The sequence below is a fragment of the Electrona antarctica genome, assembly GCF_951216825.1.
Source record: "Electrona antarctica genome assembly, chromosome: 19".
Lineage (NCBI taxonomy): Eukaryota > Metazoa > Chordata > Actinopteri > Myctophiformes > Myctophidae > Electrona > Electrona antarctica.
The window spans coordinates 12,690,065-12,715,064 of record NC_136800.1 but is presented as its reverse complement, the minus strand read 5'-3'; the positions used below and the strand labels follow the sequence as shown (position 1 = coordinate 12,715,064).

The 25,000-nt window shown below is 42.8% G+C and overlaps 2 protein-coding genes across 3 annotated transcripts in view; one reads left to right on the top strand and one right to left on the bottom strand.

The window, feature by feature from the left end:
* Nucleotides 1-25,000, top strand: part of LOC306912427 (cadherin-18-like) — a 199,910-nt gene that overhangs the window by 103,545 nt on the left and 71,365 nt on the right. For both annotated transcript variants that reach the window (XM_079488637.1, XM_079488638.1), the window contains exons 6-8: nt 19,969-20,156; nt 20,652-20,905; nt 21,415-21,551. In XM_079488637.1, coding sequence (XP_079344763.1) covers nt 19,969-20,156; nt 20,652-20,905; nt 21,415-21,551 — 579 coding nt within the window. The remainder of the gene's footprint in view (nt 1-19,968; nt 20,157-20,651; nt 20,906-21,414; nt 21,552-25,000) is intronic.
* Nucleotides 9,382-10,512, bottom strand: LOC306943716 (formyl peptide receptor-related sequence 4-like; the record flags this gene model as incomplete). Its single annotated transcript, XM_079530245.1, has 1 exon — nt 9,382-10,512. The coding sequence occupies one exon, from the start codon at nt 10,510-10,512 to the stop codon at nt 9,382-9,384; it is 1,131 nt and encodes a 376-aa protein (XP_079386371.1).

Genomic DNA, 25,000 nt, shown 5'->3' with positions numbered 1-25,000 from the left:
GTTCACCGTGTTGAGTTTGCAGATCTCCGCACGCCACTCGCCTAACAACAGCGCAACACCAGTCCTGGCTCCACATCCATAAAAGAAATATAGGCTAAGTGCCTATGCAGCCTATCCAATTGTTTTAATTCAAAGTGGTATAGGCCTATACGGTATTCTGTGAAATGTTTATTGTCATCCGTGTATCTAAGCTCCAAGTGTTGCATGACAGCGCTTTGTGAGCTTAATTGCAGATCATCTATTTTCGGTGCCTCAGCGCAACCACAAAGTTGATATTTAAATCGTACTATACTCGGACAATATTCAACCGATTGTTCTAATTCCAAATGGCCTATAATCCGTGAAGTGTAAATTTTCATTGGGTGTATAATTCATGTTTTTTATATGCTTTTTTAAATTATATGGAGTGAGATGCTAACATCGGCATATAATGCTCTCCTTGACATTACATTTTCTATCGCCTGTAACGTGGGGTTTAGCCACTTGACTACACACAGTACTACAGTAGGCTATAGTGTAGGCCTATAAATTATGTTTTTATTCAATTGCAATCTACCGGGTAGGCCTACAGTTTATAATGAAATCATTGATTTGTCCGCTGCTTCCCCTTGCTCAATCAGAACATGTAGTGGTTACACATGTGTGTTGATACGCTCCCTCTTACAATTAAATCAAAATGCATTGCCTGCAATGTTTATTGTTTACCATACTAAAAAAAGATGACTGCATGTTTGGTGGCGAGCCTTTCCAAAAAAATAATTAGCCTACTCCATTCATATACTGCGCCAAGGCGCTGCAAAATGAAGACAACGCATGGAGTTATAATAGCTGCATTTTCCTAAATGTGCTGTCACGGGTAATCCAATAATTCTAAAAGAAATATAAAACATATGGCAAGATGGCTGAAATTCTCTAGATGATGCTAAAAATATTAATTTAATTACGACATTTTTATATTTAAAAAGGCTTTAGGAAAAACGGGGTTGCTTCTAAATTCCTTCATGCAGGAGGCCTTATGACACGTAAGGCTGTGCTCTATCTAGGTATTCTATGTCTATCTTGTCGTGTTTGATGGCGTTTCCCAAAAAAGGACATGGTGTCTGATTCGCTGCCCATGCAGCCAATTAGACAGCAGAAAGGCTTCTGTTTGCGGCCCTCTAGGCCGCAAACAGAAGCCTAGAGCCCTATGCGCGTGCGTACACCACAACTCTTACGCACGGTCTTCTTTGAGAAACCCGGCCCATTGACTGAATTATAGTATGATGATATGAAATATAGCCTAGACAGCCCCTCACACACACATGCACTCACATGCACTGTAGGAGCACACACCATATGCATAAACGCACACACACTGATGTATAACATGCATACGCATACACACAGCAAGCACTCGCTCTTATTCAGACCTGCAAACACGCACACAGTACAGCTTGGGGCTAGCATGCTGCTATTGTGCTAATGGCAGTAGTAAACATGTCAAGACATTTTATATTGCAAATGCCATGGCAACCCAACCAACCAGCCTTGTTTCATATTTTAGATTCATTCTATCATTCACTATCCATTATCCAAGGTTTAATATTTTAGATTCGTTCTATCATTCACTATCCATTATCCAAGGTTTAATATTTTAGATTCGTTCTATCATTCACTATCCATTATCCAAGGTTTAATATTTTAGATTAGTTCTATCATTCACTATCCATTATCCAAGGACACAAACAAACTACGAGCCTATTTGTATTCTTCCTAACAGTATCATGTTTGTGGAAACAGACATACATTATTCGTTTTGAGAAGAAAAGCTTCAGCCACTGTACTTGTCTTTGGTTTTGTTAACAACAGACTTGACCGAAGTCGGCCTGACATTTTGACATTTGACAGGCATGTCATGTCTCATATTCCTGCTGGAATGAGGAGCAAGGATTAGTCCGGCATCAAAAGGATCTATGAGCAAGGAAACATGAGTGATCTATGAGCAAGGAAACATGAGTGCGGAAAGATTATTCTGGCTAAATGGCATAATGTTGATGACTGTCCCTACAGAAAGTACAGATGTGTGTGTGTGTGTGTGTGTGTGTGTGTGTGTGTGTGTGTGTGTGTGTGTGTGTGTGTGTGTGTGTGTGTGTGTGTGTGTGTGTGTGTGTGTGTGTGTGTGTGTGTGTGTGTGTGTGTGTGTGTGTGTGTGTGTGTGTGTGTGTGTTTATTGCGTTTCATTCGTCATGGGGATCATAGTTATGTGTTGTAATTCATGTGTATTTGTCACACCACCACAATAGAGAGTGGCAATTACTGTGTGTGTGTGCGTGTGTGCGTGTGCGCGTGCGTGCGTGATGTAGCAGGTTTAAATTAAAATGTGGCAGAACTAACTTTTGGTAACCATGATAACAAATGGGTGCAAAAGCTTTTTTGGTTCATTCGCATCTGTTAAACATACCTGTGAACTGATGTTGAGAAAGTCCACGCACTGAAACCTATTTTTAAGGATGAGCGCCAGTGCTTCTCAGACAGGGACCAAAGCAGCATCAAAAAGGAAAAAGCTGGAGCACATGGGTGATCTTAAAAAACTTTTAATGGGTGCAAAAATAATCGCTGATGTTTCAAAAGCAGTGTTAGAAGAAGACCCTGTGCTCTCTTTTTGCACTTATTACTTTTTAAAGATAATCCTTTATCCTTTTTGACACCTGAACTGATATTTACACTGAAAATATCTCCTTTTTTATTTATTTTCATTAAAAAGGTGCCTCTTTCTGCTCTTCAACTTGCTGACCGTGTTCACGTATTGTGCATGTGATGTGAGAGTGACCCTCCACGCCCTCCATCAGGGGCTTGAGCTCTGCTGTGTTGTTAGTTCCTCTGTCAGGCCATATCCTTATTGCAGTGTTGCCATGTTCACTTAGTATAAGCGACTTTTCCATTTCCTAGAAATGCAGTGGATTAAAAAGTAGACTATTGTAGCACATGTCATTGAAATGTAGTGGAGTCAAAAGTATACTACCATATTATGTCATTGAAATGTAGTGTTGTCAAAAGTATACTACCATATTATGTCATTGAAATGTAGCAGAGTCTGAAGTATACTACCATATTATGTCATTGAAATGTAGCAGAGTCTGAAGTATACTACCATATTATGTCATTGAAATGTAGTGGAGTCAAAAGTATACTACCATATTATGTCATTGAAATGTAGCAGAGTCTGAAGTATACTACCATATTATGTCATTGAAATGTAGCAGAGTCTGAAGTATACTACCATATTATGTCATTGAAATGTAGTGGAGTCAAAAGTAGACTACCATATTATGACATTGAAATGTAGTGGAATCAAAAGTATACTATTATGTCATTGAAATGTAGCAGAGTCTGAAGTATACTACCATATTATGTCATTGAAATGTAGCGGAGTCAAAAGTATACTACCATATTATGTCATTGAAATGTAGTGGAGTCAAAAGTATACTACCATATTATGTCATTGAAATGTAGCAGAGTCAAAAGTATACTACCATATTATGTCATTGAAATGTAGCAGAGTCAAAAGTATACGACCATATTATGTCATTGAAATGTAGTGTTGTCAAAAGTATACTACCATATTATGTCATTGAAATGTAGCAGAGTCTGAAGTATACTACCATATTATGTCATTGAAATGTAGCAGAGTCTGAAGTATACTACCATATTATGTCATTGAAATGTAGTGGAGTCAAAAGTATACTACCATATTATGTCATTGAAATGTAGCAGAGTCTGAAGTATACTACCATATTATGTCATTGAAATGTAGCAGAGTCTGAAGTATACTACCATATTATGTCATTGAAATGTAGTGGAGTCAAAAGTATACTATTATGTCATTGAAATGTAGCAGAGTCTGAAGTATACTACCATATTATGTCATTGAAATGTAGTGGAGTCAAAAGTATACTACCATATTATGTCATTGAAATGTAGTGTTGTCAAAAGTATACTACCATATTATGTCATTGAAATGTAGTGGAGTCAAAAGTATACTACCATATTATGTCATTGAAATGTAGTGGAGTCAAAAGTATACTACCATATTATGTCATTGAAATGTAGTGGAGTCAAAAGTATACTACCATATTATGTCATTGAAATACAGTGGAGTGATGGTATAAAGTACAGTACTCAAGTAATTGTACTTCATTGCCGTCCACCACTGCTAGGAGAGACTGTCTTTGTTATGTTTCATGTGACTTATTATTTATTCAACTATGTGCTCAACACAATGTGTTTATTGCGTTTCATTCGTCATGGGGATCATAGTTATGTGTTGTAATTCATGTGTATTTGTCACACCACCACAATAGAGAGTGGCAATTAGTGTGTGTGTGTGTGTGTGTGTGTGTGTGTGTGTGTGTGTGTGTGTGTGTGTGTGTGTGTGTGTGTGTGTGTGTGTGTGTGTGTGTGTGTGTGTGTGTGTGTGTGTGTGTGTGTGTGTGTGTGTGTGTGTGTGTGTGTGTGTCCACAGCTAATCTTGCATATTACTAGGCTAATCAGTGTCATATTTATTGCGCATGCTGAGAGCAGGATAGCATCTCAAATCTCCAATTTGAATTCATTTGACAGAGAAACCATCACACACGGAGAGAAACACATGTGCGCATGTGTACGCGGCCGCGCACACTAAATGTTATTTGGGGCATATTGTTTGCCATATTGTTAATGATTGCAGAAGGTCTTTCTTATTTCTTCTGTGGTTTGAGTTGAGTTGCTGAATTTGGAGTTTACTTGCCCAAGTCTAGATATAGAATGCTCATTCATACACGGGTGTGCAAGCATGACGTAATCCTTCTCATGTACAGTACTATAGGTTAATCCTTCTCATGTACAGTACTATAGGTTAATCCTTCTCATGTACAGTACTACTGTAGGTTAATCCTTCTCATGTACAGTACTATAGGTTAATCCTTCTCATGTACAGTACTACTGTAGGTTAATCCTTCTCATGTACAGTACTACTGTAGGTTAATCCTTCTCATGTACAGTACTACTGTAGGTTAATCCTTCTCATGTACAGTACTACTATAGGTTAATCCTTCTCATGTACAGTACTGTAGGTTAATCCTTCTCATGTACACTACTGTAGGTTAATCCTTCTCATGTACAGTACTATAGGTTAATCCTTCTCATGTACACTACTGTAGGTTAATCCTTCTCATGTACAGTACTACTGTAGGTTAATCCTTCTCATGTACAGTACTACTGTAGGTTAATCCTTCTCATGTACAGTACTATAGGTTAATCCTTCTCACTGTAGGTTAATCCTTCTCATGTACAGTACTACTGTAGGTTAATCCTTCTCATGTACAGTATACTGTACATGAGATTGTGAGTTTTGTGGGTTGTGAGTTTATGTAGATCTGTATTGATTTGAAGTTCAGTGTTGGGTGAAGAATAGCTTTGTTAAACCACTGATAATGTTGCATCTAAACATTTCAACACCGCGTCAGAAGTAGGCTTTGGGGTAAAACAAATAAACAAACAAACACAAACAAACAAACAAAAACATATTCTACGAATCTTGTGATTTGCTTGTGTGATGCCCACTATTGTGGGGTCACAATTGGTATATAATTTATCTTTATAATTTGTTTATTATGTATTCATTAGTGTGGTTGCCCTAACAGGGCAGCCAGACTATAGTAATTGTCTCACTTTAATTGTGTTTTCTTTTTCTAGAGTAACCCCAAAGTTTGGCACCCTACTTGTCCCACAGTTCTGGCGGTTCGCACTTGAGCCGTGTCAAATTGAGCGGCTTCATCGGGAATGGTGTGCTTGCTTTTTGCTAAGATATCATATCTTAGCAGGTCGAAAAATCTAAATTTTGCATTTGCATTTGCATCAGGATAGATTTTCCACTATTTAGAATTATCTTCAAAACACACTTTTTGCCTCTCCTCCTACAGATTGTGTCCAAATCTCACAAAGATCGGTACACATGATCTCCTGACCTATCCGATTAAAACTTTTTTGTGCAAAACTAATGCTTGGAATGGATTCAGAATCATGAAAACCCCCTATAGTTTGACATGTCACATGCTACATAAAGCATAAGGAAAGTTTGACATTTTTGCCTGCCATAGGATGTTAATGGTAGGGTCACAAGAAACACCTATAAAAAGATTGCTCAATACCGACAGCCGGTCAGCAAGTGGATTCATGAATGTATGTATATAGACAATATTTTAGGCCAAATTATACCAAATTTCCCACTTTAAACAAAAGAAGCCTGTCGGCTGCCAGACTACAAAGACATGTTTACTGTTCATAGTGTAATATGTGCACATTTGAGAAGGAGTAAATTAAGATGCATTGCATTGAGAGGTTGATGTTTGTTGATTGTAGATATGATTTGTGTCTAAAGAAATACATTTCTACCTGAGTGTCAACTGCACAATGAATATAATAATAGCATGATGATGCAATAACAAAATATGGGCTACATGGAAGGAATGCGTTTAATAATAAAACTGAAGTGATTGTTTACACAGTACTGAAAGAAGTACAGAGTACAGAGTATACAACCAAATATATCTGTACACGGTCACCTCATTCTGACCTTACACTGTCTGCGACAATGTACAACTGTTAATCACATGCAACGCTACTTCTTCAAAGTCAATGTCCACATGAATTCAACCCAGTCCATCTGTCCTAAAGTCAGAGAGAAAGATGGAGAGAGCTATTCGGGCATGCTTCCTGGGGGGGAATTGAGGCTCTATTGAGCGCACCATTACAGTTTTCTTTGCAATGTGCTGTGAAATGTGCTGTGCACACCCGACCGACCATGTGGACTTTATAGAGGATGAGGAAAATGACCAAAAAGAGATTCCACCCATTCATCATAGTTTGTTATTTTGAGAGGATGTGCAGTGACTGTTAGGCAGCCAGTAACAATACATTTCATATGGTTTAATGTACTGGTCATTTAACTCGCATTCAAGTTGTTTATTGTGCACACGCCACACAATGCAGATAGTAGCACTGCACTGCAGACAGTCAAATTGTTTTACTTGCTTCCACTAGATAACTTATTTTTTACCTTCAACTTCAATCGTGTCCTAAATTGCTCTTGTGCGGCTACACAACTGTGACTCTATTAACCTAATTTCAGGGGCAGCTCAACAATGAATGGTCCGTGCATCAGCTTTGAAATGAGATTAAATTTGGAATAGTATTTTTAAATGGGAACGGGAAAAACGGCACAAGAAAGAGATGTTAAATTGTCAGTGTTGAATCAAGCCCTGCTGAGTACAGAAATCACACCCGTGTGAAGTGAGGGGTGCTAATATATTAAAGTCTCATGTTGATTAGGTGATGTAATAGTGATGGAAAACAAACGGTGCCAACACAAACATTAAATTCTCTTTATTGTTAATGGCATTTAATGTTTGTGTTAGGGACAAGATTATGTAAATTTTCCCATCATTGTCAATGGCGTTTTTAAAACAAACATTAAACCTGTATATATGTAGGAGGGGCTAGCGCCCCTCAAAAATCACAACCGTGTGAAGTGAGGGGCGCTCTACATCATCTATACATCATCTCATTCCGGCCAATCACAATTTGCATTCTTACTTTTCCATCTTCACTTTTCTGCCCTCACTTTTAGCTTCAATATGTACTCTTTGCTCAGCCAATCACAAGCCAATGTTTGTGTTCACGCAAACCCGGAAAGCTGGGCATAATCACACTTGTGTGAAGTAAGGGGCGCTCTTATCATCATACATCATCATGCATCACATTCCGTGCTCAGCCAATCAAATCATCACATTCCGTGCTACAAACACATTCCGTGCTCAAACAGACTACACAAAAACAAGACAAAAGAAAGAAAAACATAATATAAAGGAGTTTTGGTTACATTGTAATTGATATAACTAGAATTTCGCCGGCTCATCCTAGAGTTACGTAACGTAGCAGCGCAATATGGGGAGAAGGAAATTGTGGGAGTTGACAGACTCCACTTCATGTTTCAGCTGTGTGTTTATACCCAATATTGTGTAGAAACGGATGGGTTATTAATTGTTATTATGTGTTGTTGCGCGCCCGCCCACGCACGCACGCACACACACACACACACACACACACACACACACACACACACACACACACACACACACACACACACACACACACACACACACACACACACACACACACACACACACACACACAAAATAAATGAAAATAAATAATAAACTAGAAAAAGTGCCCCTCGGGGCACAGGTCTCCACCAGGGCAGGTCAGGTTGTGGCCTCCTGGTGGCGCTATAATAGGCCAATGTGAAAAGGGTGCCATTTCTTCATACGCCTTTGATGGCAATTGGATGATTTGAGGCATTTTGTTCCAAAAATGTGTTTAGCAAAAATCAACCTGTTGGTGGCGCTATAACAGGCCAATGTGAAAAGGGTGGGATATATTCCTCAGCCTAGTAAGAAAATGTGTGAAAGATTTGAGGCTTTTGTTCAAAACGGGGCAATCTTGCAAACTGTGAAAGCCAATTATAGCCAATTAGGATGGAATATGAAATATCGGACAGATCCGACTTGCGCACATGACCATAGAGATACTGTGTAACGATTTGTGAGATTTTTGGACAGAATTGAGTAATATAAAAAAACACACACACACACGGACGGACGGAGTGCAAAACATACTCTCTCCCCATGCCTTCGGCCTGGTGGAGACAATAAAAGGAGGAGAGCAGGAGAAACATAAGAACTCAAACATTAAAGATGCATCATGTCAAAGAGAAGCTCCAAAAAATACTGTTTTTTAAATAACAGTTACTTTCCATCATGGTTTCAATCTTTGAGAACATTTAGGATACTGAGAAGAAAATACATTAGTAGTTCTACATATTAATCCATTAAGACCTGGAACGGATGTGTGTCGCCTTATTAAATATAGCTTTTAACCACTTCAACCATTATTTTAAACTTTAGCTGTTGACAAATCGTGGGAAATGTGTTCTGCAAATCTGTTCTTTTTTAACTCAAATCTTTGCTTCTGGGGGGGTCCCTGGAACAACATATTTTGAGATGCGGGCCGGCGACCTAATACATATAACTTCCTGGATATTATTGTTAGTTTATTTTTAAAGCCAATAATTCTCAAATGCTGCTATTTGTAAAATGATTGGCTATCCATGAATTCAAGTGTCCATTGTGAGAGTTTGGTGCGTCCCGGTTCTCGGTTAGGGGCTCAGGTCTTGGGTTGCGGCCCGTTTCTCGGTTAGGGGCTCGGGTCTTGGGTTCCGGGCGGTTCTCGGTTAGGGGCTCGGGTCTTGGGTTCTGGGTGGTTCTCGGTTAGGGGCTCGGGTCTTGGGTTCTGGGTGGTTCTCGGTTAGGGGCTTAGGTCTTGGGTTCCGGGCGGACCCTCTATATCAGACAGGGTGATCATTTTGGTGACGGCTGTGTCTGTGGGAGTGTTGTTGGTCTGAGGAGGCTCTTCAGCGAATACTTTTTCCAGAACCTTTAGGATGGTCATGGACCTGCTGTGGAACACGTCCTTGAAACCCTGACTGAACACGTACACTAGCGGGTTCAGGCAGCTGTTGACAAGAGCCAGGGTGAGGGTTATGGGAAACATGAAGGTGATCACAACCGCCAGTGTTTCACTGTCCTTTATCAGATAATAATAATAATACCGAAAAATCAGCCGTATGATGTGATAGGGGATCCAGCACAGGAAGAATGCGGCAATAACAGTTGCTATGATTTTGAAGGAGCGACCTGATTGGCCGGCCAGCGAGTGGTTATTCCTGAGCCGGTAGATGATGACAGAATAGCAGGAGACGATGACGGAGAGAGGAACCACGAATCCCATGAGGAAGTTAGTAATGACGCCTCTGATGCTGAGTGCATAGCCGTCGATGCACCAGACCTCATCACCCGCTGTGTCCCTAAAGACTGTGTCCCTAAAGACTGTGTCCCTAAAGACAAAGTAAGGGGTGCTCAGAGCCATGGCCATCACCCAGACTCCCAGACTGACCCAGGATGCCTTTCTGACGGTGCGGTGGTTCCGGGTCCACACTGGACACACCACACACACACATCTGTCCACACTGATCAGCACCAGAGTGTAGATACTGGCATACATGTTCATGAAGAGAACCAGACCATCCATTTTGCACATGAACCAGCCAAAAGGCCAGAGGCCGCCCAGAGCGCTCTTTGTGATTCTCAGCGGCAGGAAGGCTGTAACCAGGAAGTCGGCCACAGCGAGATTGAGGTACCAGACGGTGCTGACGGTTTTCTTCATCCTGAAGGCCGTCGCCCAGATGACCACACCGTTCCCCAACACGCCGAGCACAAAGACCAGGCTGTTGATGACCGCGGACATGATGCCGATGGATTTGTCGACTTTATCCCAGTCATAATAATCATCATCATCATCCTCACCGTCTCCTGAGCCGCTCCCAGACAGATCCATCCAGTCATCGTGATAAACAGCAGCTGTGGTCATAATCTCCATCGTCCTGAAACCCAAAAATAACAAAACAATGAATATAAGGTACATGCTTTGTTTTTACACGCCATGTATTATTATTATAATAATCATATTTGCTACAAGGAGATTTGATGAACACACACACACACACACATATACGGTATCGCCGAACTACAAGCACACAACGTTGTGAGCTTGTAGATCGCCTATTGTTCAGAATGCTGATGTACATCATATTGGGTTGAAGTGATACTGATTACAGTGCTGCATCAACACATTTAGCTGGGGACCCCCTGGAGCCGCCAAAGGACCCCCTGGAGCCCCTAAAGGACCCCCTGGGATCCCCGGACCACAGTTTGAGAAGCACCGCTCTAGGATTCAGGAAGACTCTATAAGTATTCATAATACTATACGACAATGTTTTATATCACAATATGAAGGAAAAATATAGCTGCAAGCTGCGATAAGGCGGGACCAAGAAAGAAGACAATACGCAATAAGAACAATATGAACAAATAAGAATCATGGGCTGAGTTGGCGGTGCCCGGATTTGAACCCATGATTTGTGCTCCAAAGGCAAGAGCTCTACTGACTGAGCTACATGGACACAATCAGTTATTCCGTTGTAAACAGCAAAACCATTCAGTGTTTTTGATGACAATTATGTGTGACCTGCCCTTGGGCATGTCATTATGGATTACTACAGTGTGTTTGCTGTCAATCTTTTCATGTACAAACATCTCTTCAACCGGGATTTCAGTTAATGGTCCATAGATGATGTGTAGGACGTTTCACGCAAATTTCTCAAAAATCCAGGCAGAAAATCAGGTATATAAGCATTTTTTAAACTGCTTAAAATGGCGGAAAATCTGAGGGCGGAGCTTACTGATCAAAGTGACACATGTGTTCCCAATGAGTCAAGGAACATGTGGAAACAAGTTCCATGACTTTTGGCCAAACGAGGCATGAGTTAAGCCTGTTCAAAGGTTTCATTTAAAAAAAATTGCTATAGCACCCCCCTTTGGCCAATTGGAGTAATACTGCTTTCAGTGCTATTTGGCATGACCCTCTACTATACTGTAAAGTAACATAAGCATATGACGCTGCATGTATGTATTAGAGGCAGAAGAAGAATTTTCACAAGACAGCAATTTCCATTGGCTTATAAAGACTAATTTACTACGATTTCTTGTCCGTATAGGTCCAAACTTCCAAAGTTCACGTGTAGGCGTTTTTGTGCATTTTGATCAAAGATTCTGGGAGGAGATACATTTTAACTGTTTTTCATATAATTCAAAATGGCGGGTGATCTAAAAGTCAGAGATCAAAAGTCAGAACACGAAAGTTGTTTGGCATGAGGAGATACATATGTGTGTCAAAGTGTCATTGCCAACGGTCAAACAGTTCATGAGCTATGCACGTTCAAAGTTTGCATTTTCAATTGAGTGCTATAGCGCGACCCTTTGGCCAATGGTCATGGGCTTCGCATAGTCACCATTTGGCATGGCCCTCTACCAGATTCCCACGTTTCACGAAAACCGACCGGTTCAGCCAGAACTGCTATTTTTGGCGGAAGGAGGAGGAGGAGAAGAAGAAGAAAAAAAATATATATATATATAGCTGCAAGACAGTAAAGTCCATAGACTTGGCTGGCAAAACATTACCCTAACTAGAAAAAGTGCCCTTCTGGGCACAGGTCTCCACCAGGAGGATAGGATTGTGTGTGTTTGGCAAAATGTTTAGGAGTAATATAAACATGTTTATTTGTGTGTGTGTGTGTGTGTGTGTGTGTGTGTGTGTGTGTGTGTGTGTGTGTGTGTGTGTGTGTGTGTGTGTGTGTGTGTGTGTGTGTGTGTGTGTGTGTGTGTGTGTGTGTCGCGACGCGACTTGGCCTGTTGTAGCGCCACCATGAGGCTGATTTGAAAACTGTCAAGTGGCATTTCTTCCTCAGCCTAGTAGTGGGAATAGGCATGCACAGTTTCACCGCAATCGGACGCTGCGTTGCAGAGTTGTGGCAATTTGTACAAAACGGGTAAAAAACGGGCTACTCCTGAAAACTTTAGAAGCCAATCGTAGCCAATCAGGATGGATAATTATGAGAAATCAAACAAATCACATGATCACATGACTATGGAGAGAATGTGTACCGATTTGCGTGAAATTTGGATAAAATCTGAAGGAGTAATATTAGAAAATGTGTTTTACATATGTCGGCCTCCTGGTGGCGCTATAAAGAGCAGATGTGAAAAAATCCAGGCAAAGGTTTTTCCTTGGCCTCTAGGGAGTGTGCATACATGGTTTTACACAGATCGGTGCAGTTATAGGTAAAAACGCAAATCGGCCAGTTATAGCGCCACCATGAGGCTGAGTGGAAAATATTCAAGTGGCATTTCTTCCTCGACCTAGTGGGAATGTCCGTGCAGAATTTCACGGAAATCACACCATGTGTTCATGATTTGCAGCATTTTGTTTGAAACGGAGCACTCCTGCGAACTTTGGAAGCCAATCTTAGCCAATCAGGATGGAGTCTGAAAAATCTGAAAGACCCGTTTCGTTGAATGGCTCTAGAGAGACTGTGTACCAATTTGCGTAATGTTTGGACAAAATCTGTAGGTGTACTGTCAAAACATTTGTTTTGCACAAAGCGGCCTCCTGGTGGTGCTATAACAGGCCAATGTGAAAACATTGGAGCAGAGGTTCAGCTCTGGCATTCAGGGAGTGTGTGTGCACAGTATGGCTGCGATCAAGCCAACGGTGCCAGAGATTAGCTGTTCACAGACGGACACACGGACGGACGGACGGACACACGGACGGACGGACGGACACACGGACGGACGGACGGACACACGGACGGACGGACGGACGGAGTGCAAAACATACTCTCTCCCCATGCCTTCGGCCTGGTGGAGACAATAATAAACAAACAAAGTCCATAGCATTTATAGTTAGGCCCTAAACAAACATTAAAGTCCATAGACTTGGCTGGCCTATGACGTAATTTCGGAAAGTAATGTCCGTTTGAGTTTTCCCCGTTTGAGTTGAGATTTTTGGACATAAAGCTGCAGAAAATACTACACCGTTATTATAGTGGTTGTAAAGATATTAATAAATACTACACCATTATTATAGTGGTTGTAAAGGTATTAATAAATACTACATATTATAGTGGTTGTAAAGGTATTAATAAATACTACACCATTATTATAGTGGTTGTAAAGGTATTAATAAATACTACATATTAGAGTGGTTGTAAAGGTATTAATTGATCCCGAGTCCCGTGGTGGGATTGGTGTGCTCTGGTTTTGGTGAATATTAAAGGACCACTTCACCACTTTTCAACTTACCTTCACAGTGACGGATCAACCCCTTTCAAGGCCCTGGCGCTTCACAAAATCAAAAGGCCCTACAGATTCAGCCAATTAATTAATTAATTAATTAATTAATTAATTAACTAACAAACATGCATTTCGCCGTTTAGCGCATATCCACTACTGCCTGCGCTGCCCGCTGACAGCCTGACACAAGACACAGCCGCACTGGGCACAGCCTTTCCAACTTCAGTCTCTGCTAAACTATTATGTAAGGACTAGGAGATTACTTTATGGTTATTAATACAGTCATTAACAATAAACATGCAGCAGCATGTTTTGTCTAAATTGTCTTTGTGGCCAACAAATGTAGCTACATTTGCAAACAGTGCTGTTGACCATGTTGTTACATGGTCCATATAACGTGTGTACCAACAGACAATGCCAATATGCTATATTAATATTAGAACGTTTTAAAGACAGATTCATTATTGACGACAATGCAACCAAGTTGTGGTGGGTGCAACGTCACTGAAAACTTTCATAATAGCAAATTAGCAATTACATTAATTTACTCACGACTCACGAGTGCTGAAATCGTGAAATGGAGGATGTAAGAACACACTTTTGTTGCATTAGAGCAGGGTAAATATGAAGTTTTGCGCCAAGGTCTTGTGTTTATATTCCTCTTACATAGGCTGTAGGCTATGTTATTGTCGCAACAACAACACACGTTTGTCGGTCTGAGAGAGGGGGCCTTCCTGAGAGGGGGCTTCTTACGGCGTCGCTTACTCGCTTCCCCTCTGTCGGAGGAGGAAGCGACGCGCAGCCGTCGGGAACCCCCCCAGGCCCCCCTTGCTGCTAGTATCAGGCTGCTACAGAAACTGTCAGACGAGAAGACCAAAAACACTAGCGGGGTTCCTGTGTTGCGTTATATTTTTCGACAGAAGCAACAGTTGTACCTATAGTCTCGTACCGGGCCCTGCAAGCTTCGGGCCCTGGCGCTTAAGCTCCACCTAGTTCCATTGTTAGTCCGGCTCTGTACCTTCATATAATTGGTCCTCACTAATAATTAGTTCATGATAAAATGTCACAATTTTTTTCCTACTCAGTCTGTGTTTCATAGGATAAATAAATAAATAATAATAAAATAAAAAAATAATCTTGTTTAAAAATAATCTGCCTAACAATGAAGTCACTGGTGGACCTCAAATCATGAACGCAGTGAGCAAAACACATTTTTGGAACAAAATGCCTCAAATCATCCAATTGCCATCAATGGTGTAAGAACAAATGGCACCCTTTTCACATTGGCCTATTATAGGTGAGGCCACAACCTGACCTGGCCTGGTGTGCCCCGAGGGGCAATTCTTCTAGTTGTGTGGCCCCCAGACCCCCATCAAATGACCGGAACTACTTAATATTCACCAAAACCAGAGCAGAACTCCCACCACGGGACTCGGGCAATCTATTAATACCTTTAATTGCAACCACTAGATTAATGTATATTACTACAGCATTAGGTCCCAAAAATCTGAACTAACCCTTTAAGTAAAAGTAACAATACTGCAATCATGTAGAAATACAAAACAAGTAAAAGTACTCATTATGCAGAATGTCCAATTTCAACACAAGTTTTGAAATGTATACAAATATTTTAAAAATAGCAGATCTACAAGCTCACAATGCGTCGCAATGTGACACATTGTGAGGTTGTAGATTGGCTATTTTCAAATGGCCGAAATGTGTATAGGGCTGAAGTGGGTAATGCATGTTTTGTAATAATAATCAAGAGTTAAAAGTACAATATTTGGATCCAAGATAGAGTGTGTGTGTGTGTGTGTGTGTGTGTGTGTGTGTGTGTGTGTGTGTGTGTGTGTGTGTGTGTGTGTGTGTGTGTGTGTGTGTGTGTGTGTGTGTGTGTGTGTGTGTGTGTGTGTGTGTGTGTGTGTGTGTGTTAGGGCATTAACGACTTGAGATTTTTCCAAGTCGACTTGTCAGACAGTAAAGTCGAAGTTGAGTCGATTTATCGTTTTGTATGACGGGGGGGGGGGGGGGGGGGGGGGTGGAGGTGTGCGCAATACGGAGCCTGTCAAACAAAGCACTGCGCACACAGTGGCCTCTCCAATATGGCACAGTGTATGTATCATCTATATGGCAAAGCGCTGATTATCAAAACATAAAACTATAATAGTAAATACTAAACAGTGTGTGCGTCGCACACTGGTACACAGACCAGAAAAGAGAACACAACAGGAGAGGGGGCATCATTGGCAGTTGGCACACAGCGCCAGCAGCAGCAGCGCAGCAGCACAGAGCAGCACAGCGGCCCGAGAAGTACACAATACAAAATATAACATTAACACTAGTGGCAGTCAGCCCGACCTTCAGAACACAATATAGAAGACATAGGTCTATATATTATCATCACAGCAGCCAGCAGCAGTTTGGCACATCATCAGAATACAATCTGCATTACCTTCCACGTGAACCTTCTCCTCCTCCTTCCCCTCCAACTCGATAACGTTCTCATGTTAGTTTGTTACTTATTTTCTGAGCCATGCAAATAAACAACAACCCGCACCGCACTGACCGGAGACGGAGAGGTTCATATGATGTGCCCCGCGCCGCCGCGCGTAAAGCTAAACCAGAAACAGGAGTCATTGCGTCAGCACGGATGTAGCCTCGGAAAGCCAGACGTTTTATTTCCAGCATGGAGGTGAGGGGGATATCGTTTGGGGATAAAGTTTGCGCGCTTCTATCTGTTACTTCTCTGACGCAGCGCAGTTCAAACTTCAAATTCAGCCAGTCAATAGTGGGACACCGCGCGCTGAGAGCCACATACACAGCTGCAGTTGGTTTTTAATTAAGGGCGCGTTCTGAACTTCTGAATGCAATGCAAACTAATAGACCAATTATTTGTTTACAAACATTGGGACTGGGCGCACGGGAACAGTGTTGCGCACAGAGAACAGCTGATATACAAGCTCACATCGCATCGCAGATGCGACTGTTGTGACTTGTGAGCGTAGAGGTCTGCGTGCGCGACACCATCGCGGGACGAAGCATAAATTATACTTGATGGGCTGCAGGTGCGCGTGCAGCCGTGCACAAATAGGCTCTGCTGCCGTGTTCATGGGCGCACCTCCCGTTCTTATGACAGCGACTGGAGGTTCTGTTTTGAATTGCTATTATTGTTCAAACACAACAGAAACCAAGGATTGACTTCTGTCCGTGACAATAATCAATGCTACAGTTTGAATTCTGTACGCACGCACACAGAGCAAAAAATATGATATGATTTTTTTTTTTTTTTAAATTTCGACTCCTCCTAATCTTAATCGACTTGTGTTAATGAAATCGATAAATCGATAAATCGATTTTTTAGTGAATGCCCTAGTGTGTGTGTGTGTGTGTGTGCGCGCGTGCACAAGAATAGCAGACATACAAGCTCACAGCACGTCAGTTTGTGCCGCTCTGCTCTTCAAATAGGTATTATTTTGGGGGCCTTTGGCACCAAAAAGTCTGAGAACTCTGGATTTAGTAAATAATTCTGTAGAATGATTTAGAAAGCTTTTGGAAGAATCAGCCTTCAGGTCTCAATAGTTTAAAGAGCTCTATATTCTAGATATCAATCATTACATGTCATAATAAAGACAATACAATAAAAGCATAGTTACCTGTTTCAAAGTGTTGAAGAGACGTCAGCCAGAGAAGAGTCTTGGTAGAAGTGGACAGTGACCAGTGAGGAGGCAACTGTGTGTGTGTGTGTGTGTGTGTGTGTGTGTGTGTGTGTGTGTGTGTGTGTGTGTGTGTGTGTGTGTGTGTGTGTGTGTGTGTGTGTGTGTGTGTGTGTGTGTGTGTGTGTGTGTGTGTGTGTGTGTGTGTGTGTGTGTGTGTGTGCCTACGCACGTGTGTGCCTACGCACAGAAAGCAGGAAGCAAGCCTTGTTTTGCAATACAATAAATTGTAAAAAAAAGATTGAACTCGAAAAAGTGCCCTTCTGGGCACAGGTCTCCACCAGGAGGATAGGACTGTGTGAGATGTTTGGCAAAATGTTTAGGATTAATATAAACATGTTTTTGAGGCATTTTGTTCCAAAAATGTGTTTTGCAAAAATCAACCTGTTGGTGGCGCTATAACAGGCCAATGTGAAAAGGGCGGGATATATTCCTCAGCCTAGTAAGAAAATGTGTGAAAGATTTCACGTAAATTGCATGCTGCGTTCATGATTTGAGGCTTTTGTTCAAAACGGGGCAATCTTGCAAACTGTGAAAGCTAATTATAGCCAATTAGGATGGAATATGAAATATCGGACAGATCCGACTTGAGCACATGACCATAGAGATAGTGTGTAACGATTTGTGAGATTTTTGGACAGAATCTGGAGGAGTAATATCAAAAAATGTGTTTTACAAAAGTCGGCCTCCTGGTGGCGCTATAAAAGGCAGATGCGGAAAATGCAGGTCAACGGTTTGTCCTTGGCCTCTAGGGAGTGTGCATGCAACGTTTCACGCAGATCGGTGCAGTTTTAGGTAAAAAATGTGAAAAGCTGCCTCATGGTGGCGCTATAACAGGCCGTTCTGGAAAATGTGGGGCAGAGGTTCATCGTTGGCATCCAGGGAGTGTGTGTGCAAAGTTTGGCATCGACCGGGTTAACGGTGCCGGAGATTAGCTGGTAACAGACGGACGGACGGAAGGACGGACGGACACACGGACACACACACGGACGGAGTGCAAAACATACTCTCTCCCCATGCTTTCGGCCTGGTGGAGACAATAATGAGCGGAAGAACGTGGCATTGAGAGGTGGTGTGTGTGTGTGGCTGGCTGGCCATGCTAGACGCGACACACGCACACCCTGGGTAAATAGTAGGTGTACACACACACACTGACTCACTCACTTGCGCGCACACACCCACAATGCGAAACGAAAATCCTCCACGGTGTACTGTGAAGAACGCAGCTGCTTTAGCTGCGTTCACCAAGCGTAGTGTAGTTGTGTGGCGTTTGCCGTGCGATAGGCGAGAGATGTGTGTGTCGGGTTGTTGCCGGCGTGTTGTTGCTGGCGGTGGCCATCATGGGTCCTTATTAGTGTAGTCTAGTCAACACGACGTGGTGGTGTGGTCGCCTGGCCGGCACAGCAGCCAGAGTGGGAGGGGGCGGAGGTAAGATGAGCTGGGTTAGAGCAGAGGTAGCGATATTGGACATTGAGGGTCGGAAATAACGCGTGTGTCACTGTGAAGGCCGTACCATTGGACTGGCCCCATGAAGTGAACGGAGTTGGCGTAACTCGGCAAATATTGGTGTGGTTTGGTAGGAGAAGACGGACAAAGGATGGGGTGTTGCGCTGTCTATTAGGGTGGCAGGATGTTAGGATGCCATGTTGGATGTCCATGTCGATGCTGTTAGTGACTGGGAGACCTCCACCTTGGTTCTGGTTATGACATTAGAGTATGTGGGAGCTGTCCATTCGGGTGTGCCAGGTGAGGCCCATTAATTTAAGTAAGGAGTCAGGAAGTGAGGCCTACTGTACCTGAGAGCAGTGCTAACCTTAGAGTTATATAGAGACCGGACAACCCCGCCCCCCAGCTATTCATTTCAATGGAAGTTGCTCAGTGGCGTTTGAAGCACCCGGAAGTCTGCTGGAAGTACCATCCACTTCCATCAACGTCCTGCAGTTCCAGTTTATGCCAGTAGGGTATTCACGGCTCCAACGTTGGCCAGCTGCTCTGGGGACCTGGTGCTAACCAGCATGTATTCTTTGACCCATGAATCTTCTGGATAATGAACTTTGATATGAACTGTTACGACCCTTATGTCTAGGGTTGTAAAGGTCGCAACATAAACAAACAAGACAAAGGATTTAAAACTGAATATCCATTTATTTACAAAATTAAAATAAAATAAAAAGGTTTCTATAACAGAAAACAACTAAACTAAGGGCGCTCAATGAAAACAGAAGGATCTGAAGGGTTAGTCTCTAAAGGCTTGGTTTGGTGAGAGGACAGAGGAATTTAATCTCTGCTGCTGTTAAGCTGACAGTCCTCTGAAACAGTGAATTTGTTTTTGTTTGTTTTTTTTGTTTTTTAAGAACTAATAAATATTTCAGTTCTTTATTCAGAACCAGCTCTGGACATTGAAATGACTTTGGATAACACTTTGTGTTCAGAGAGTTACCAGCTGTACGTGCCAGAGTCTGCTCCGGTGGGGAAGGCAGTGGGACGGATCAGAGCTACCGACGAAGACGAGGGAGAGAACGCTGCCATGGTTTACACCATCACCAACACTGACGCAGCCGCCATCTTCTCCATCAGCACCGACGGTGACCGCAGGGAGGGAATCATCTCTCTCAAGCAGGTAGAGAAACAGACTTTCTTCCTATAGGTGTTGAAATTGAAATGCGTTTCAAGCTCATTTCTTTTCAATTGAGTTGCATTAACTTGCATAGCGACAGGGTGGGAATCAGTAATGATCCTTCTGTCGTCAACAACATGGTATCCTATATGTCAGTGATTCTCAACTTGTGGGGAGGATATTGCAAGTGGGCCCACAAATAATTTGCAAAACACAAAGATTGTAATGATAATATAACATTAATATAAATAATTCTGTAAGAAATTGCCATTTTTTTCTTCAAAACTGAAAAAGTAGTTTTCAGTGTGATATATTTTAGTACTACGTTCAGTTCTATCCATTAATCCAAGCAGCAACACAATTATCTGATTGATCATGCAAATAAAAAATTGTTGTGTATAATAACTCTGCCATATAGCCCTATAATAGCTTCTGGTATTGTCTGGCCCTGTAGTTTAAAAGATGAAGGAATAACATCTTTATTTCCCTCCTGCCCAGGCTCTGAACTATGAGAACAGAAAGGCCCACACGCTCCACATCGAAGGCGCCAATGCCCACACTGACTCCCGCTTCTCACACCTGGGGCCCTTCAAGGACAGCACATCGCTGCGGGTGATTGTTGGCGATGTGGACGAGCCGCCCATCTTCTCCATGGACTACTACATCATGGATGTTTATGAGAACTCCCCCGCCGGCACACAGGTTGGCACGGTGACCGCCGTCGATCCAGACAGCACCAACAGCGCCGTCAGGTACAGAACAATAACAAGGTTGGGGCCTGTGGGGGATGCTGTACTGCTTTATACAATGTTTCTCTCGGTTTCGGGAGCCAGTAAGAGAGTGAAAGAGAGTGACTTGCATTTTGTGTGTGACCTATGCTTTCTACTTTCTTTTGTGGAGTCCCGGTGTCCCTTTGCCACAATTATAAACACATTCCCACGTACAAGAAATGTCCAGGAATGTGACTTGGTAACAATGGTGCAGCAGGTACACAATAAGAACAACAAATGGTTAGCACAGGAGCTGCAGACAGAGCAGGAGTGCATTATTAAATGTTTATAGAGACGAGATGAACAGAAACCGCTCAGACGTGATGAAAACGGTGCAACATAACATTGTGTTATGATAGCCTGTGGACCTTGCAGAGCCATAAATGCACTGAATGGCCTTAATTCACTAGCACTCGCATTACACCTATTGCTTGCTGAATGATTTAAAGGCTCATGTTTTGCTATCGCCTCATATCGCCCACACACTGCAGGTACTTCATAGAGAAGGATGAAGACAGGCCTTTGTATTTCACTATCGGTGTGAGCAGCGGGGTCATCAGGGCCACTCAGAGTCTGGACAGAGAGGAGATGGCCTGGCACAACATCAGTGTGATGGCCGCAGAGGTTGGTAAGTTCACAGCAACAGGGAGTGCTATCAAACTTAAAATAAAACACAAAATAAATAAATAAAATCATGTATTATTATTTATTATTACATGGCCGGTTAAGACTGAGGTTACGCTTAGCGACCTACGTTGCCGGTTAAGACTGAGGTTAGGGTTAGCGACCTACGTGGCCGGTTAAGACTGATGTTAGGGTTGGCGACCTACGTGGCCGGTTAAGACTGAGGTTAGGGTTAGCGACCTACGTGGCCGGTTAAGACTGAGGTTAGGGTTAGCAACCTACATGGCCGGTTAAGACTGAGGTTACGCTTAGCGACCTACGTGGCCGGTTGAGACTGAGGTTACGCTTAGCGACCTACGTGGCCGGTTAAGACTGAGGTTAGGGTTAGCGACCTACGTACGTGGCCGGTTAAGACTGAGGTTAGGGTTAGCGACCTACGTGGCCGGTTAAGACTGAGGTTACGCTTAGCGACCTACGTACGTGGCCGGTTAAGACTGAGGTTAGGGTTAGCGACCTACATGGCCGGTTAAGACTGAGGTTACGCTTAGCGACCTACGTGGCCGGTTGAGACTGAGGTTACGCTTAGCGACCTACGTGGCCGGTTAAGACTGAGGTTAGGGTTAGCGACCTACGTACGTGGCCGGTTAAGACTGAGGTTAGGGTTAGCGACCTACGTGGCCGGTTAAGACTGAGGTTACGCTTAGCGACCTACGTACGTGGCCGGTTAAGACTGAGGTTAGGGTTAGCGACCTACGTGGGATAGTGTTAGTAATCGGTCGGACTAGGGGGAGGTCTGAAACAGAACAATGACATGTTACCGACGCAAAGACGAACGGAAGTATCATTTGGAGCAGCTACATGCATCGTTGCATCTTTGCATCGTCATGCCGCTGGCTTCCAATGACAATGGATGGTAGACTGCGTCGTTGCGTCTGCCCGTGTGAACGCAACATTAAAGTAGTTTTAGATGGGTGACATGCAGCTTACATGTAACATTGCACAGCACGACGTATTTCCTCTCAAAACGGCAGACAAAATAAGAGCCTCCCGTTATATGATTAGTCAAGTATACTTACAGGAAGCACATGCCACACCAAATCTCAATGTAACTGATGCTATGAAAATAATTTACCCCAAAAAAGGAAACAACGACGGCTCGAATAAAATAATTTGAGTAGACTGAGAGGGTCTCGACTCAGTCATAATGTGGCGCGGAGGGTCATGATTGCGTGGCGGCCCGCCACACAATATTGCATATAGGAGAAACGCTGGCATTCTTTCAGTATGCCTTTTGATCTATATTGACTAGGACTTGGGACCGGTATATTGCATGCTACAGTATGACAAAAAATAACTAATTATATTATTTACTCCCAGAAATTGTTTCTGTTTATTGGTGGGTGGGTGCTTCTCTGCAGAAGCAATCATTTCTGTGCAACATGAAAATGGAACATGGAACAAATTAAGGCATTGCTATCATCACATCACATTATTTGTGATTGAAAGAACATTGCGTAGCTTTTTGTAAAGGCTCTAATCATGCTTCACTCTATGCCTTCATACGTAAGCAGTTAGGTGCACAGAGTACAAAACACTGATGTTGGCCTACAGTTCAACCGAAGGTATGGCACCTCCATATCTTCAAAGCCTGATCCAACCCTACAACCCTTCCCGCTCAATCATCAGCTAACACAGGAAAGCTGTCAGAACCTTTGCTAAAACATCCGGGACAACTTAATGTACCTGTAAATCGCTCTGGATTACAATTGTATTGTATTTTAGCCAAGCTTGACCCACTATCATGCTCGATATCACCTGTTTCAGATATAAGACTTGTCACTTTACTCTGTACAGTTTAATTGGTTGTTCTTCCTTTTCAAGCACATAGTATACAGCATTGGTATGGTGAACATCACCTTTACATTATGTTTCATACATAATACCTTTATTATGTTTCATACATTAAATGTACCCTTTGAGTGAACTGCAGCTGGACAGAATTGCTTTTATCCTGGTCCCTAGACCTGGAATGTGCTTCAGTCCCCCCCCCACCTCCACTACTACCACCACCTCCACTAACAAGCCACATGCCTTTTCATATCCCAAAACAATTATCGTCATCAGTTTGGATAGTTATAATTGCTTATTGTCCCTGGACGGCACACACCCAGAGAGAGGATTAGAGGGGTGTGTGTGTGTGTGTGTGTGTGTGTGTGTGTGTGTGTGTGTGTGTGTGTGTGTGTGTGTGTGTGTGTGTGTGTGTGTGTGTGTGTGTGTGTGTGTGTGTGTGTGTGTGTGTGTGTGTGTGTGTGTGTGTGTGTGTGTGTGTGTGTGTGTGTGTGTGTGTGTGCGCGCAGAGAGAGGGGTTTATTAATGAATGTGTAATGGTGTCTTGAATGAGGTCTCAAGAAAACAGAAGTACTCTACCAGCCTTCACCCCGTGGAGAGTACAACTCACCATTGACACTACCTGTCTTTTTTTTAAATGTTTTTTTTTGTGGCTTTCACCTTTATTTTATATTTTTTACGAAGGGACAGACAGTAGGCTGACAGGAAATGGGGAGAGAGATGGGGGGAAGACATGCAGTAAAGGCCGTCGGGATCGGGAGTCGAACCCGCGGCACACTGCCAGACTGGATTACCAGCCAAGGTGCCTGGACCATTGAGCCATGGCCCAGGCCGACACTACCTGTCTAAGTGCAGTGAAGCAGTTCACATACTTGGGCTAGTGTCATTTCAAATGATGCTTCAATCTCAAATGACATTGACAATAGACTCTCTCAGTCCAAAGCAAAACTGTGCATTTGGGTAGGCTCCGCAAACGGGTGTTTGACAACCACTCACTGCAGCTGAGCACCAAAACAGTTGTTTTGACAACCACTCACTGCAGCTGAGCACCAAACGGGTGTGGGACAACCACTCACTCGCAAACTGGAGCACCAAACGGGTGTGGGATAACCACTCACTGCAACTGAGCACCAAACGGGGTGTGGGACAACCACTCACTGCAACTGAGCACCAAACGGGTGTGTGGATAACCACTCACTGCAACTGAGCACCAAACGGGTGTGGGGACAACCACTCACTGCAGCTGAGCACCAAACAGGTGTTTGACAACCACTCACTGCAGCTGAGCACCAAACAGGTGTTTGACAACCACTCACTGCAGCTGAGCACCAAACAGGTGTTTGACAACCCACTCACTGCAGCTGAGCACCAACATTCAAGTTTACTCAATTTACATCTATAATTTGTAAAAAACAAAAAATGAATAAACAGAACATTAAAAAAAAAGAGAGAGAGAGAGAGAGAGAGAGAGAGAGAGAGAGAGAGAGAGAGAGAGAGAGAGAGAGAGAGAGAGAGAGAGAGAAGAGAGAGAGAGAGAGAGAGAGAGAGAGAGAGAGAGAGAGAAAGAGAGAGAGAGAGAGAGAGAGAGAGAGAGAGAGAGAGAGA